Raw genomic sequence first — 16903 nt, forward strand, 5'->3', positions numbered from 1 at the left:
GAAGCTGTTGTGCTTTTAAAGACTGACCTCTTGGCTGTGGTGGCCATTTTTCATCAGTGAGTCATTTATTCAAGCTAGGCATCAGCGACCTTCCCAGGATTTTTAAATTTTATGCAAGAAGGTGTGTGAGTTAGCCTTTATCTGGTGATGGGAGCTGTGACATGTGAATTTAAGACAGGCAAAATGTGAATTTAATAACTTTGTTTATTGTGCCTCAAAAGACATGGTATTCAGTGAGAAAAAACTGAGGCTAATCCACCTACATCAGACGATACAAAGTTCTGTGCCCACTCAAGTCCCCAGTTCCAGCTGTGCCTCAATCTCAAACCATTCCTACATTCTGCTGTTTGGCTTCTGACCTTTGCTGACTTTGCTCACTACTGAACATCTAAAATTGAATACAGGGGCACCTGAGTGGCTCAGTAGGTTAAGTGTCCAGCTCTTGTTTTGGCTCAGGTCATGATCGCACCGTTCACGAGACTGAGCCCCACATGGGGCTCTGCACTGACATCGTGGAGCCTGCTTAAGATTCTCTCTCTTCCTCTCTCTCTCTGTGCCTCCCCCCGCCCCACTCTCTCTCAAAATAAATAACTTTAAAAAAAAAAAGTGAAGGGGCACCTGGGTGGCTCATTCGGTTGAGCATCTGACTTCAGCTCAGGTCATGATTTAACTATTCATGAGTTTGAGCCCCACATCGGGTTTGCCATTGTCAGCGTGGAGCCCGCTTTGGATCTTCTGTCCCCCTCTCTCTCTGACCCTCTCCCGCTTGCACTCTCTCAAAAATACATAAACATTGTTTTAAAAAGTGAAAACCTTTATAAAAAATAATAATAATAATTAAAATTGAATACAGAGCCCAGTAATTAAAGCATGCCAGATTAGAGTGGTAGGTAGACAAATCTACATTTGTCTCTGTATTTATGTCTATTTCTATATACATCTGTTGAATGAGTGTTGAACTATATGAGTGGTCCCAGTTATTCCAATAAAATCCCCTTTTAACCTAAGCTGGATTTCTGTTACTTCTAATAGAGTTCCGACCCCCACAATAAACTAAGACAACTACTGCAAACATTAATTAGAAGCTTCTTTTGTCAGGATCTCAGTTTGCGAGTTGAGCCCCACCTCAGGCTCTCCACTGGCAGTGTAGAGCCTGCTTGGGATTCTCTCTCTCCCTCTCTGCCTCTCTCCCGCCCCTCTCTCAAAACAAATAAACTTAGAAAGAAAGGAAAGAAGGAAAGAAAGAAAGAAAGAAAGAAAGAAAGAAAGAAAGAAAAGGAAAGAAACCTATTTTTCTAAATTCGAGGAAAATAATGAGACTATCAGAGTGGTGTAGAAAAACTGGGGCATTCGTATGCCAAAGTGTGGAATGAAGAATATTGAGTCCGAGAGCATGTGGGTGGCTATCAGTGGCATTGCCTTTCCCTCAGTATTTCTAGTTATGAAAGTCATGTTAGGAATTTCACTTAGTACCATGAGACAGCAGAGAGATCCCTCCTCCCAGAACTAATTAAAGTCACAGCACTTAGGGCAATGCATCAACCCCTTCAAAATATGCTTTGTTATTACATGGATTTAGATGAGATCATGCTTCCCCAAGCCTATATAATGCAAGGCAGGCTAGGTCGTAAAGAACACGATTAATCATTCAACAAATATTAAGCAGCTACTATATGCCACACACTAGGCCAAGCACTGGAAATATACAGTGTGCAAGAATACCTAGGTCCCTGTCCTCATGAGGCTCACATTCTAGTGGGAGGACAGACAATAAACAATTGATAGGTAATTGTTTATAAAAGTGCTATGAAACAAAGGGAGTACTCTGATAAACCTGTGTGCATCTGTTGGAGGGTAGTATACCTCATTTTTTATGTTTGTTTATTTTTGAGAGAGAGAGAGAACAGGGGAAGGGCAGAGAGATACAGAATCCCAAGCAGGTTCCATCCTGTCAGTGCAGAGCCTGATGCAGGGCTTGAACTCACAAATCCTGAGATCATGACCCAAGCCGAAACCAAGAGTCGGAAGCTTAACCAACTGACCCACCCAGGCACCCCATGGAGGGTAATATACTTCAGACAGGTGATCAGGCAAGACCTTGTTGAGATGTGGACATTCAAGCTAAGACCTGAAGGATGAGAAAGAGTGAGCCACAGGAAAAACAGTGTTAAGAGGGGAAATAAAGTGTAAAGGCCCTGCGGTGGAAAAAGCTTGAGGTGCTCTAGACAGTGTGATAAGCAAGGGGTAAAGTGACTTAAGATGAAGCTGGAGACATAAGCAAACGCCAGGGCATGCTGAGCTGTTCAGACATGTGAAAAGTTTTATTTTTGGGGCAAAGAGACATTTGCAAAAAGATCATTTTGGCTTTAAGGTGAGTAATGGATTCAGACAGGGGTGGAGAGGTACTGTCTTAGCTTGTTTGGGTCTACTTTCAAAGCAGTTAGGCCACAGACTGGGTAGCTTATAAACAACAGAAAATGTATTGCTTACAGTTTTGGAGGCTGGCAAGTCCAAGATCAGGGTGCTAGTGTGGTTTTGCCTTATGCTAAAGACACTCTTCCTGGTTCCCAGCCAGTTCTTTTTTGCTGTGTCTTTACCTGGTGGCAGGGGCTAGTGAGCTCTCTGGAGCCTCTTTCTCAAGAGCGCTAATCTCATTCATGAGGCCTCCACCCTCAAGATTAAAGCACCCCACCCCCCACCCCCCTGCCCCAAGGCCCATCTACCAATACCGTCACCTTTGGGGGTTAGGATTTCAACACAGGAATTTGGGAGGGACACAAACATTCCAACCACAGCAGGTACGGACAGTGGAGATGGGGGAGAGTGGAGAGAGGTGTTGCAAATCCAGGTGAGAGGAGAGTTGCTTGTATCAGAGGACTGGCAGTGAAAACAGAAGTTGAGGGATTATAGACATGTCCTGGGTACAGAACGCAGGAATCTCAGTAATTCAGGAGTACGTTGACTGTTTAGCCCAAGATTTCCTAAACTGTGATGGCTAGCTAACAGCATCATCTCGGGAGCTACCAAAAACAGACTGCTGAGTCCCATCCCTAAAGCTTAGGACTCAGTAGTCTGGGGTGGAGGCCAGAAGTCTGAACTTTCCATGAACCCTTGAGAGATTCTGACTTGAGGCCAGACTTGAAAAAACCATAGATTTTTGCTCTTACTCCAGGTGAGCTTTCGTCCCACACCCTGCTCTGCGCTATCTCCTCACGTGGCCCAGCCAGCACGCGTTAAGAGTGTATACTCATCTCGGGGCACCTGGGTGGCACAGTTGGTTACGGGCCCTACTCTTGATTTCGGCACGGGTCATGATCTCAAGGTTCGTGAGTTCAAGCCCCACATCGGGCTCTGTGCTGACAGTGCAGAACCTGCTTGGGATTCTCTCCCCCACTCTCTCTCTGTCCCTCCCCTGCTCATGCTTTAGATTGTGTGTGCGCTCTCTCTCTCTCTCTCTCTCTCTCTCTCTCTCTCTCTCAATAATAAATAAACGTAAGAAAAAAAATAAAAGAGGGTATACTCATCTCAAAGCAGCAACAACACCAGGAAGCAGCAATGAGCATCCCAGATTCTGGCTCCCTGAGTAGCAAGTTCAAGCCCAGTAGCCCATCTAACCTCAAACAGCAGGGGTAGTTAGGGAAATGAGCTCTCCTATTGAACTGACTCTCTAACTAACCTGTTTTGGACATTTAGCTTTGTTGAAAAAGCTGCCTGAAAGGGTGTGGTTTTACCTTCCTGTAAAAGGCAGAATAGTAGGCCTTTGCAAGCCCGATAATTGAGGTCCTTCTGAGCTTCACGGTTTCTTCATTATTATAGTCTAGAATTGGAGTTGTAAGTTGAATTGGCCTTAAAACAGCAGGCTCCCAAAGGCAGAGGCCAAGGGGAAAGCGGGCTTTGCTGCCCTTCATTCCCTAAGATTTTCAATAGCTTCCCAGCCAACCACCAAAAATAAATTCATATACCACATAAAACCAAAGGAAGAAAAGTTTCTTAACCACCCCCATCTTCTGCTGCATTCTTTGATGGAATCTCTTTTATGAAAATTCTGGAGCTATCCCTGGCTCCAGGAAGGATTTGAAACCAATCCAGATCCCCTTCCATATATACTAGTGTAAAGATTAAAATTCTGCTAGTTGTTTGTTGTTGTTGGGTTTTTTTTTTCTGTTCCAAGCCAGGATGGAGTAACAGGGACTAGATATGCCCTCTCACCTAAAAAAAAGAATGAAAGAAAAAGAAAGAAAGAAAGAAAGAAAGAAAGAAAGAAAGAAAGAAAGAACAAAAAAATAAAAACAGCTCTTAAGACCCTGGACACTGGACATGATCTTATGGTTCTTGAGTTGGAGCCCCACATCGGACTCTGTGATGGTAGCTCAGAGCCTGGAGCCTGCTTCAGGTTCTGTGTCTCCCTCTCTCTCTGCCCCTCCCCCATTGTGCTCGCTCTCTCTCACGCTCTCTCTCTCTCTCTCTCTCTCTCTCTCTCTCTCAAAAATAAATAAATATTTTTAAAAAAGAAATGTTGTTAAAAAGACACTAGACACTGGACAACAAAGACAGTCATCTCTGAGAGGTAGGAAAACAAACAAGGTGAGACCTAACAACTGCTCCAGCTTCCTGCCTTGACAAAGTTTCCAGGCCACAGTGCAGCCAGGGAGCAACAGATGTTGATTATGGTGATACATATGATAAAATGTATCACACTGTATACTTCATTGCACTTTACTGTGTGTCAATGTAACCTCAATAAAACAAAATACTACTAATAAAGCTTCTCTCCTTGAGCTTCTGGTTTCCATGCCTACTAAAATGGAAGTCCCACTGAAAGGGGAACCATTTTATTTTATTTTTTTAAGCTTAGTTATTTATTTTGACAGAGAGAGACAGCCACCACATGTGTGCACGAGCAGGAGAGGGGTGGAGAGAAAAGGAAACAGAATCCAAAGCAGGCTCCTAACTGTCAGTACAGAGCCCAAGGAGAGGCTATTACTCACGAACCCTGAGATCATGACCTGAGCCGAAGTCCAACACTGAACCCACAGAACCAACTGAGCCACCCAGGTGCCCCTAAGGAGGAACCATCTTAGATTTGTATTATTACATTATCACACTGGAGTGTCAATGAAAACCCATGCACAGAATTTCTAGGGAGAGCAAGGATGCTTACTAGGGAAGGTGAGATAGAGGAATGCAGAGAGAAGGGAGAAAGAGGTTGGGGGAAATGCAAACAAGCTTTGCCAATAGATGGAATTAGCAGGGGTGGTTCCAGTGGAAATGTGTGGTTGCCACAGTGCACAGAGAGTGTTACAGGCACTTGGTGGACAAGAGCCTGGTACGCTCCAATCCCACCTGCTCCACAATGGGCAGGTGTTCTGCATGACAACGAGGGGTCCCACAGGAAATGCCGGACAGCACCCTACTGAGAAACCCTGGTGGAGGGATTCAGTGGTTCAAGCTCTTTGGCCCCTCCCCGACTCCCAGCATTACAAAGGGGTCTCAGAGTGCTTTCTGAGCTAAGGTTTGCAATGCAGAACAGAACACTTACTGGTCAGTCCTGTCTTAGCCAGTTAAGTTTTCCTGATGTTCCAGCTTCAAATATAATCAGAACCTCCAAAGCCTTGAGAACACTGACAGGAACACAAGAGATCATTTCTGAAGGTAACTCCTTAAACTTTTTTTTTTTTAATTTTTTTTACGTTTATTTATTTTTGAGACAGAGAGAGAGACAAAACATGAATGGGGGACGGTCAGAGAAAGGGAGACACAGAATCTGAAACAGGCTTCAGGCTCTGAGCTGTCAGCACAGAGCCCGACGCGGGGCTCAAACTCACGGACCTTGAGATCATGACCTGAGCCGAAGTCGGCCGCTCAACCAACTGAGCCACCCAGGCGCCCCTCCTTGAACTTTAAAAACCTTTAAGAGAGCTAGTTACTGTAGCCAAGTTTCCACCAGTTTTCTTGTCCAGAATAGTTGGTCATAAAGTTAAAATTCTGCAAATTGGTGATGTGTTCTTAGTAATAAATAAACAAATACATCAGTCGATCAACCAATATGTATCTATGCATCCATCTTCCTAAGCCAAGTTTTTTTTCGTGTGAGAAAGGAAGTTACAATAATGAAATTCGGGTTTAGAAGAGATTTTGTAGGTCATCTTGTTTAATAAGAGAAGGTTACTGAAAGAAAGTGCAGTGGAAAAACACCCCCCTCCCCTCAATAACCTAAGTTAATGCACTGTATGGAAAAGCACAGCTTTGCAGACACTTCCCAATTAGGGCTTCATGTTTCCTTTATCGTATTTTGCAATGTTTTCCTAACTTGGATATTTCCCCCATGCCATGACCTTTCAGGTCCCCAACCCACACTCATTTTCTCCATGCCAGTATCTCTCCTGACTTGCAGCTCTTCAGATCCTGTGCTCCCCTCCTCCTCCTAACGTCTAGATACTAAAGGTGTGCAACAGAATCATACTTCAGGTTCTGCAGCTTATGGAGCTCCCTTTTACTTATTTGTTTATATGTTTGTTTGTTTGTTTGTAATTTATTTTTTTTTCTTTAAGCTCTATGCCCAGTGTGGTGCTTGAACTCACGACCCTGAGATCAGTGTGTTCTACTGACTGAGTGAGCCAGGAGCCCCAGGACATCCTTTTTAAATTTACATCCGGAGGCACCTGGATGCCTCAGTCGGTTGAGCATCTGACTGTTGATTCCTCAGGTCTTGATCCCAGAGTCCTAGGATTGAGCCCCACATCAGGTCAGCTCCAAGCGTGGAGCCTGGTTGAGATATTCTCTCTCTCTCTCTCTCTCTCTCTCTCTCTCTCTCTCACACACACACACACACACACACACTCAGTCCCTCTCCCCTGCTTGCACTCTCTCTCACTTTCTAAAATATAAATTAATTAATTGATTAATTTACATCCAGCCTTCTCTCCTGCCTTCCAGGCTAAAATTTTTTACTGCCAGATGAACTTCACCAGCTGAGGCCTACTAGGACCTCAAGCTTAACCTGTCTAAACCAGTACTTGGGCTTGAACCCTCCTGTCATCCTTATTTCTCTGAAAGACATCACCTTACAGTAACCCTGGCTTGAAACCACAGTGGCTTCTCTGTCTCTGTCTCTTATGTTCAGTTGCCAGTCTTGTAGAGTTTGCCTCTGAAATGTGTCTTCCATCCATCCTTTTTTCTTTATTCCCTTTACCACTAGTCCAGTTCAGGTTCTGATTACTTCCCACCAACCTCTGATTTTTCCTTCTTCAAATGGATTACAGCACAACTGATGATTTGTCAATAGTTTCCTCATAATCTACGAAATGACACATAAAGTGTTCACTTGGACTTTTAAGACTCTCCATAGCATGGGCCCAGTTTTACTTTTTAACCTTATACCTGGTATTCCTGTTCTGTTTTATTTTTTTAATTTTTTTTACTATTTTATTTTATTTTATTCTATTCTATTCTATTCTATTCTATTCTATTCTATTCTATTTTATTTTATTTTATTTTTTATGTAATCCCTACACCCAATGTGGGGCTTGAACTCACAAATCCGAGATCAAGAGGTGAATGCTCTACTGACAGAGCCAGCCAGGCTCCCCCCCCCCCCCCATTCTATTTTTAAATTCCTTTTTTTTAACGTTTCTTTATTTTTGAGACAGAGAGAGACAGAGCATGAATGGGGGAGGGTCAGAGAGAGGGAGACACAGAATCTGAAACAGGCTCCAGGCTCTGAGCTGTCAGCACAGAGCCCGTCGTGGGGCTCGAACTCACAGACCGTGAGATCATGACCTGAGCTGAAGTCGGCCGCTTAACCGACTGAGCCACCCAGGCGCCCCCCCATTCTATTTTTAAATCACTGTGGACTGCTTACCTTTCCTAAAACATGTTCTACTTTTCCTGCCTCTATCTTCCTTTTTTTGTTGTCTTTTGTTTTTTATCCCTTCCAGCTGCAAGATCTCCCTCTCCGTGTGCACTGAAAATTCACCATCTCTCTGGCATTTTGACTTCTCCCCACAACTGAATATTACCTTTCCCCTCTTTATTTTTTTTTTTTAATGTTTATTTATTTTGAGAGGGGAGGAGGTGCCGAGAGAGAGAGACACAGGGTCTGAAGTGAGCTCTGTGCTAACAATAGAGAGCCCGATGTGGGACTCGAACTCACTGAAGACACTTAATATGTGTACTCTGTGTTATCTATGTTTATGCAAATGTCACACATTCTGGTTGAAATCAGCTTCTCAAAGATAGGAACTATGCCTTACTCATCGTTCTATCCTTTACAGGGCCTAACATCATGCCCTACACAGAACAAGAGATTATGAATGTATTTGAATTTAATTTTAATAAATTATTTATTTATATTGTAAAATCTATATATTTCATTGACATAAGAAATGTTATACTTTACTATCTAAACTAACTGGATTTGAATTTAGAAGAACATTCTCTCCAAATATCTTCTTCATTATTATATATATGAAATAAAACTCGGTCCAAAGCCATTAGTAGAGAAAAAGCATTAAAATGAGCAAATTGAAATATAAAATAAGTTTTAGTCAGCAAATTAAAAACATGCTCTGAACAAAATCTCACCTGAGAGAGGATTCATTCAAACTTCGGCAAACTTCTTTGCCTCTCCAAAAGACAGGGCCATTAATCTCTTCTTCAACTAAAAAGAGAGAAAAAAGAAAGAAATAGAAAAAAATCATTTAATACTTTACATAATTTGATTTTATGAAGAAGATATAGTTACATGTACTGAACTGATGATTGCTCATAAATCCCCACAAAAACTTGCAAGTCCCATATTATAAGCTGGGCAGGGGTACCTGGGTGGCTCAGTCATTTGAGCATCTGACTTCGGCTCAGGTCATGATCTCTCGGTTTGTGAGATTGAGTCCCGCATCTGGCTTTGTGCTGACAGCTCAGAGCCTGGAGCCTGCTTCGGATTCTGTGTCCCCCTCTCTCTCTGCCCCTCATCTGCTCACACTCTGTCTCTCTCTCTCTCAAAAATAAACATACATTAAAAAATAAAACAAACAGGCCAAATGATAAGCTGGGCAGCCTGATGGAACAAAAGGAACTTTGGCTTTGATGTTAAAACATGTACTCAACTTCAGACCCTTGTAAAACATTACAATTTACAAGACTTTACCAGTTACTTTATCATTTTGGACCCAGTATCTTACTTTATAAAAATGAAGATGAAAGGCGCCTGGGTGGCTTTGTCGGTTGAGTGTCCAACTCTTGATTTCTGCTTGGGTTGTTATCCCAGAATTGTGGGATTGACCCCATGTTGGGCTTGGTGCTGAGCCTGGAGCCTGCTTAAGATTCTCCCTCTCTCTCCCTCTGCCCCTCTCCCCCACTGGCAGTCTCTATCTCTTTCTCAAAAATTAATTAATTAAGAAAGATAATTCTGTGATTGAAAATAAGATAATGTGTATAAAAGTGACTCGTGGTGCCTGGCAGAGTAGTTACACAATAAACATTAATTTAAAGTAAAAATCAGAGAACAGATCATAACTTGCATCAAGAAAATTATCATGTCCTCCCAATTATGTAAGTGTATTTTGTTTGCTTACTTGGAGGAACAAATAATAACAGTATGTAATAAGTGTTTGGAACAAGAACCCAATGGACCTTTCCATAGGCCATTTCAAGAGGTCAGTACTAGCCTTACTTTCTAGGCTCCAAGGGAACCTCGGTGTGGCCCCGTCGAACCACCTCCCCATCCCTGCAGGGATGCGCACGCCATACAGAGAGCCAGGGAGGGAAAATCGAGAAAGCCCTGCTCCCACAGAGAATTCCTTTCCGGGATTTCGCTGGCTGTCAGCTGCTTCCTTTCTCGGTTTGCTTGCTTCTCTGTCCTCTTCCCTCCCTTTTAATTTTTGTCAGTTTATTTTTCTTTTGAGGTAAAATTTACATAATATGAAACCAAAATCTTAAGTGTGCTTTCACTGAGTTTGACCCCATTCCTTTTGAACACTTTGAACACTTTGCACAATTCTCTGTTACTGTCATGGATCTGAGAGGAGCCAAGGCCCCTTCATGCCTGGGAGAAAGAACCCTCTCACCTCAGAGGGCCAAAGGTGATGCTGGATGGGGTCTTTAAAAAGATAGCTAGAGGGGCGCCTGCATGGGTCAGTCGGTTGGGCGGCTGACTTTGGCTCAGGTCATGATCTCGTGGTCCGTGAGTTCGAGCCCCACGTCGGGCTCTGTGCTGACAGCTCAGAGCCTGGAGCCTGTTTCAGATTCTGTGTCTCCCTCTCTCTGACCCTCCCCCATTCATGCTCTGTCTCTCTCTGTCTCAAAAATAAATAAAGGTTAAAAAAAATTTTAATTTTGAGAGAGAGACAGAGCATGAGCAGGGGAGGGGCAGAGAGAGAGAGAGAGAGAGAGAGAGGGAGACACAGAATCTGAAGGAGGCTCCAAGGTCTGAGCTGTCAGTACAAAGCCCAATGCAGGGCTCGAACCCATGAACGATGAGATCATGACCTGAGCCGAAGTCAGACACTTAACCAACTGAGCCACCCAGGCGCCCCTAAAAATATAATCTTTAAAAAAAAAGTAGGAGGGGCGCCTGGGTGGCGCAGTCGGTTAAGCGTCCGACTTCAGCCAGGTCACAATCTCGCAGTCCGGGAGTTCGAGCCCCGCGTAAGGCTCTGGGCTGATGGCTCGGAGCCTGGAGCCTGTTTCCGATTCTGTGTCTCCCTCTCTCTCTGCCCCTCCCCCGTTCATGCTCTATCTCTCTCTGTCCCAAAAATAAATAAACGTTGAAAAAAAAAAATTTAAAAAAAAGTAGGAAACTGCAGCTGCAGGGGGGGACTATGGGAAGGACCAAACTGTAGTGGTCATCTGTCATGTGGTCTTCTCAGAGCCTTCTTTTCTTTGAGGAACTGTCCTCTTCCACAGTATGGATGCCCATCCCTTAAATAATTTTTTTAATTATTTAGTTGTGAGAGGGAGAGAGAGAGAGAGAGAGAGAGAGCGCACGAGTGGATGAGGGGCAGAGAGAGAGACAGAATCCGAAGCAGGCTCCAGGCCCTGAGCTGTCAGCACAGAGCCCAATGAGGGGCTCAAACTCATGAACCTTGAGATCATGACCTGAGCCGAAGTCGGACGTTCAACCCAGGCGCCTGGGTGCCCATCTTTTAAAAAAAAACGACTGCTCCTTCTGATGAAGTAAGTGATGATTCAGCTCTAGGGTCCCTCATTTGTATGAGTTCCTTCCAAAGTCTTAGGAGAAGCCCTGACCATGTGTGCCAATGGTTAAATGTCTTTATAAAATCTGCAAAGGGAAGACATGTTAACCACAGTCATTCAAGACCACAGGCTCTTCCCACTTCAGTTTTCCTTCTGTCTCACTTCTTCTCTTGGGAGTATCCACAAACGCTCTGTGTTTGTGATTTCTTCTGCCTATCTATCTTGGGAGTGCTGCAGTCATTCTATTTGGTGTTTTAACTCTTTTTCTTAAAGAAGGCTCTGCATGTTATATGAGCTTCAGTCCCCACAAAATCTGGATCCACCCCTATCCAAGCCATACCTGACTGGTCTAGGGGTTGGCTCTGATCCAAGTTAGGCTGATCAATGTCTCCCTCTAGACTTGTGACATTTGGATGTGAGAGGCTGAACTAGGAGTCTTTGAAACTAGCTGCATCCAGAAGAAAGTCTCTCACAGGCTGTTCAGGCTCAGGAACAGGCCTCTGGGTTTCTGGTCTTCCACTATTGGGTCCTTCTGTTCCCCTCTTGATTCCTTAGGAGACTCCAAAATCAATCAGTTTTTCCTACTTGTAAGTGAATAATTTTTACTAATTACGTAGACTCCAAAATGAGTCAGTTTTTTCTACTTGCAAGTGAAAAACCTCTACATAAGTCTAAGACCCCAGTCATCATAGACACTTCTAATAGTAGGCATTTCACAAACTTGGGTACTAAATGTGATACAAATAATGCCTTTGGTCATTGCTGGAATTAGGTAGAACATATTAGCGCTTGTGGTGCAGAGGTCAAACAGGTTTGAGCCCCTTGCTTCAGGACCACACATTACAGACTGTGTGGGAGGTGTACCACAGGGGTCCTGGGGATATAGCAGTACCTCCTGCAGGCATCAAACAGCTAGGAGGAGAGCTGGAAAGAAACAGAGCACAGCACTGTCAGCATACTGGAAGGGGGCAAGAAATCACTGAGGCTTTTCTATTAGGAAGTTCGTATTCCCTAAACAATGAACGTAAGTTGTCTCTTAAACATCATTTCATCCAAGTTCACTAACCAACCTTGAACTTTCTCTTTTTTGTGTGATGTCATCAAAAGGTTATGACCAAAAATGACTTTAGTGCCTATGTCCCTGCCTCTTTATGTTAGCTTTAAATTTCATTTGTAACAATGGTGTGGAGAATCTCAGGATCAGCTGTGATCTCCACTGAGAAATGAAGTACAGCTATGGTCTCTGTGTCTGCATCAGATAGGAGTTCTGATCTCCTGGATGCCAGTGGCCAGAGTCTGGCAGGTACAAGGCCATAATGACAAGAGAGCCTGAATACAGATAACAGACGAGACCTATCCTCTGTCTGTTCCAGTATGTTCTCTAGTGTGCACACAGCAGTTTACAGTCTTCTTCAGTAGCCTAAGTATGAAGTTTTTCCACCATTTAGCACAGTGGATATCTGATGGCATGTTCAGTAGTGCTGGTCAGCTGAGGAACATTTTTTAAAGTTTATTTTTATTATTTGAGAGAGAGAGAGAGCGAGCACACAAGCAGGGGAGGGGCAGAGAGAAGGAGAGAAAGAATCCCAAGCAGACTCTGCACCATCAGTGCAGAGCCCAGTGCAGGGCTTGAACTCACAAACTGTGAGATCATGACCTGAGCTGAGATCAAATCAGACGATTAACCAACTGAGCCACCCAGCCACCCCTGAGGAATATTTTTTAGAAAGGATGCTACAAACACACACACACACACACACACACACACACACACACACACACAAAACCACAACAGTGCTTTCTTACCTGCAAGATGTCCAGTTATATTTATCAAAACCCTATTCCTATGAGGAAGACTGCCAAGCCTACGTTAAAACTATCCACTAAGCCTGAGAGACTCATCAATGCCTTGTCGCTTTAGTTTTTCCCATCTCATTGGTTTTAGAAAATATATAGGTTTTGGGTATAAAACAAAATCTCATATATTTATATAAAACCTAGGTTCAGTTTATGTTTCATCAAATTATTATGTTTCATTCTGGTTTGAGGATTAGTCTACTTCATGCTATGCCAGTGTTTCAAAATATACCCTAAAGCCATTAAGGTCTTTTCTATGCTTTAGGAACCGCAGTGACCATTTCTATAGCTACTAGACAGCTGTGGCTATTAAAATTAAAATTAAATTGAAATTCAGTTAGCACTACTCACATCTCAAGTGCTCAGTGGCTCAGGTGGCTCTTGGCTACTGTATTAGACATAATTCTACATACAGAACATCTCCCTCATTGCAGAAAGTTCTACTGGAAAGTGCTGTTCAAGAATGTACCTGAAACTAAAGGGCTAATAACCCAATTCATTCTAGAGCTTTAGCAGCTAGTGAGTGCCCCACAGTTGCTCTACTCCCATCAGCATTGTTCATTTAGAGTTAAACAACCATCCTCTTTGAGCTACACATAAAAAGTACAATTTAAAGTGCTACCTATGACCCATGTAAGGACGCATAGAGAAAAGCCTCTTTTTCTATATATCTCCAGAAAAGTAGGGCCTAATTAGGAATCCTGTTGCAAATGCAATGAATAAACTAAGTATTTTTACTACAAATGATTTGCACTTTTGAGTTTCCTTTGTTAAGATAATCCAGTTGGTTTGAGTGTAAGCTCCTTTGCCACATGACACAAATATTCCCTAGGCTTTCGCCCTAGAGGTTTGCAGTAAGTTCTAATAATTATCTTTATTCAGATGCTCAGTAGTTAATGTGTGCTACTTCTCTAGCCATGATATCATCATGATTAACACTAATGGCTACAGTAATGACTGTTTTCAAGTAGATGGTCAGACAGGTTTGAGCCTCTCTCTTGCTTCAGGACCACATATTACAGACTGTCTGGGAGATGAATCATGAGGGTCCTGGGTATGTAGTCATACCCAACCCAGGGAGCAAGCAGCTTGGCAGAGAACAGGAATCAGAGCACATTACTGTTGGCATGCTGGAAGGGGGGATGTTTTTTATTCTCTAAGGTGTGCTGTGTATGACTCCTTGTGACAGTGGCAGTTTTGTGTTTTCAAAACTCATTGTATAAAGTGTTAGATGGAACCTTTAGAGAATACAGTAAGGAAGGGGGAGTGGGGGAAAGTTATAAGTTTATGAACCAGCCATGCACATGAACACAAGCTAATTTTTTTTTTAATGGTTTTGTTTCTTTTTTCAACTTTTTTTTTTGGGGGGGGGGGAACAGAGAGAGACAGAGCATGAACGGGGGAGGGGCAGAGAGAGAGGGACACACAGAATCGGAAACAGGCTCCAGGCTCTGAGCCATCAGCCCAGAGCCCAACGCGGGGCTCGAACTCACGGACTGCGAGATCGTGACCTGGCTGAAGTCGGACGCTTAACCGACTGCGCCACCCAGGCGCCCCACAAGCTAAGTTTTTAAAAAAGTTTTCACTGCTTTTAGCATCATTTGCGAAGTTCCTAAGAACTTAAATTTTATAAAACTTTTACCTGTCATCAGCTTCTCTAATGTGTGTTTTTATCTTCTTATACATGTTGGGGGAAAAAAAAATCCAAGAATAATTATGCTCATGGACAAGGATAAATATGCATTTAAGGCAACCAACGCCAGTTAGGTTCCCTAATTAGTGTGACAAGAGACCTGGTGAGCAACCAGGGATTTAATAAGACTAATTACAACTCCTACAAATAGTTGCCATGCCATAGAGTGTCAGTGTGGAAAGGTACTTATCCATGAGAGTGTACAAACACTGGACAGTTTTCTCACACTTTGTAGTTATTCAATACTCTAAGAATTCTGAGTCTGACTTGGAGTGAAGTCTAGTGAAGAATGAATTGGCTCGTGTGGGCTGGTCTGGCTACTCTGGCTAGAGGCCAGAAGTGGAAGAACTTATCCAGGAGCCCTGTCAGACTTCCTTCTGCCCCTCTTCTCCGCTAAGGATGCCATCTTAACAGCTGACTGCTTTCCTGCTGTGTGCCCTGCCTTGCCCACGTCATTTCATGTAATACAACAACCCTGTGAAGCTAGTGATAGAGACCAGGAAGCTGGAGCTCACAAAGGTTGTAACTTGTAGACGGTCACACAGCTGGGAAAGGTGGGAGCCAGGATTCAAATGTGGGTTTGGCCAGTCCAAAGCCCATCCTCCTCTTCTCTGCCAATTATGGGGATTAATAGCTTAAAGGGCTCCTTAGGTACATATACATTTCATATACATATATAAATAAGACCATGAAATAAGCAGTGTAATGCTGAACTATATGTTCTATTTTCATCTATTCATCCTTAGGTTTTTAAAACATATTCATCAGAAACATTAACATAAAGCCCAAAATGTGAAGCATAAAAGCAAGTAAGCTCTAGTTGAGCTGGATGAGCTCCAGGAGCCCTGACTCCTCATCCTCCCCTTCTCTCTCCATCCCACTGTGAAATTTCTAGATCTCCTTGGGCACAGTGGGAAAATCATCTGCATCAGATGCTGAGCTCCCTGAAAACAAAATTAAAGATGGCCTTTCATCTTTCTGTCTAGGTGTGAGGCATACATAGTTCTTGGGTGAAAAGGTTCCCAACAAATACTTCTGAATGAAGATTGAATGCTGTTAATAACCATAATAAACCATATTTTTCAAGGTAGGACCCTGTGGCTTCCCTTGCTTGTGGGAGCCAAGATTCAAAGAGATGACATCAGGAGTTTTCCTAAAGCCATGTTCACAATATTTCTGGTTACTTTCTACATATCTTCATGTATGGCAAGCTTTGCCCAGGCACTATGGTGCCAAGAATGGATGGGTCAGCTCACTAATCATCATGGAATTGCAAAGCAAAACCACAGTGAGGGGCACCTGGGTGGCTCAGCTGGTTCAGCATCCGACCCCTGCTCAGGTCATGAGCCCTCATTGGGCTTTGCGCTGACAGTGCAGAGCCTGCTTCAGATTCTCTGTCTCCCCCTTTCTCTGCCCCTCCCTGACCATCTCTCTCTCTGTCTCTCTCTCTTTCTCAAAGACAAATTTAAACAAAACAAAACAAAACAAAAAAAACCCACAAGATACCACCTCACAACTGTTAGGATAGTTAACCTCAAAAAGTCAAAAGATAACAAGTATTGATGAGGATGTAGAGAAAAGGGAACATTTGTGCACTGTTGGTGAGAATGTAAATTTGTGCGGCCACTGTGGAAAACAGTACGGAGGTTCTTCAAAAACCTAAAATAGGACTACCATATGATCCAGCATTCCCACTGTCGGGTTTATATCCAAAGCAAATAAAGTCATTATCTCAGATACTTGTACTCTCATATTCATAGCAGCATTATTTACAGTAACCGAGACATGGAAGTAACCTAAGTGTCCAGGAATACATGAATGGATAAATAAAATTGGGAGGGGGGGTGGAGCAGACATCCTTACGCACACATTTGAACTTTAAAAGAAGAAAAAAAATCCTGGGGTTCCTGGCTGGCTCAGTCAGTAGAGCATCTGATTCTTGATATTGGGGTCATGAGTTTGAGCCACATGTTAGGTGTAGAGGGTACTTAAGAAATAAATAAATTAAATAAAATATAAAAACCAGGAAATCCTGCCATTTGAGACAACATGGATGAACCTGGAGGACATCATGCTAAGTGAAATAAACCAGCACAAAAAGACAAACTCATAGTAACAGGTAGTAAGACAGTAGTTACCAGGGGCTGGGAGTTAGGGAAA

The 16903-nt window shown here is 43.1% G+C and overlaps 1 protein-coding gene and 1 long non-coding RNA gene across 8 annotated transcripts in view; one reads left to right on the top strand and one right to left on the bottom strand.

Annotated features, from left to right (window-relative positions):
• LOC125169598 (uncharacterized) overlaps positions 1 to 16903 on the top strand; it is a 120917-nt gene that overhangs the window by 71192 nt on the left and 32822 nt on the right. The window lies entirely within an intron of this gene.
• CB4H12orf56 (chromosome B4 C12orf56 homolog) overlaps positions 1 to 16903 on the bottom strand; it is a 113114-nt gene that overhangs the window by 67663 nt on the left and 28548 nt on the right. For all 3 annotated transcript variants that reach the window (XM_047865070.1, XM_047865068.1, XM_047865069.1), the window contains exon 3: positions 8584 to 8659. In XM_047865070.1, the coding sequence (XP_047721026.1) occupies positions 8584 to 8659 (76 nt within the window). The remainder of the gene's footprint in view (positions 1 to 8583; positions 8660 to 16903) is intronic.

Source organism: Prionailurus viverrinus, chromosome B4 (assembly GCF_022837055.1).
Source record: "Prionailurus viverrinus isolate Anna chromosome B4, UM_Priviv_1.0, whole genome shotgun sequence".
NCBI lineage: Eukaryota > Metazoa > Chordata > Mammalia > Carnivora > Felidae > Prionailurus > Prionailurus viverrinus.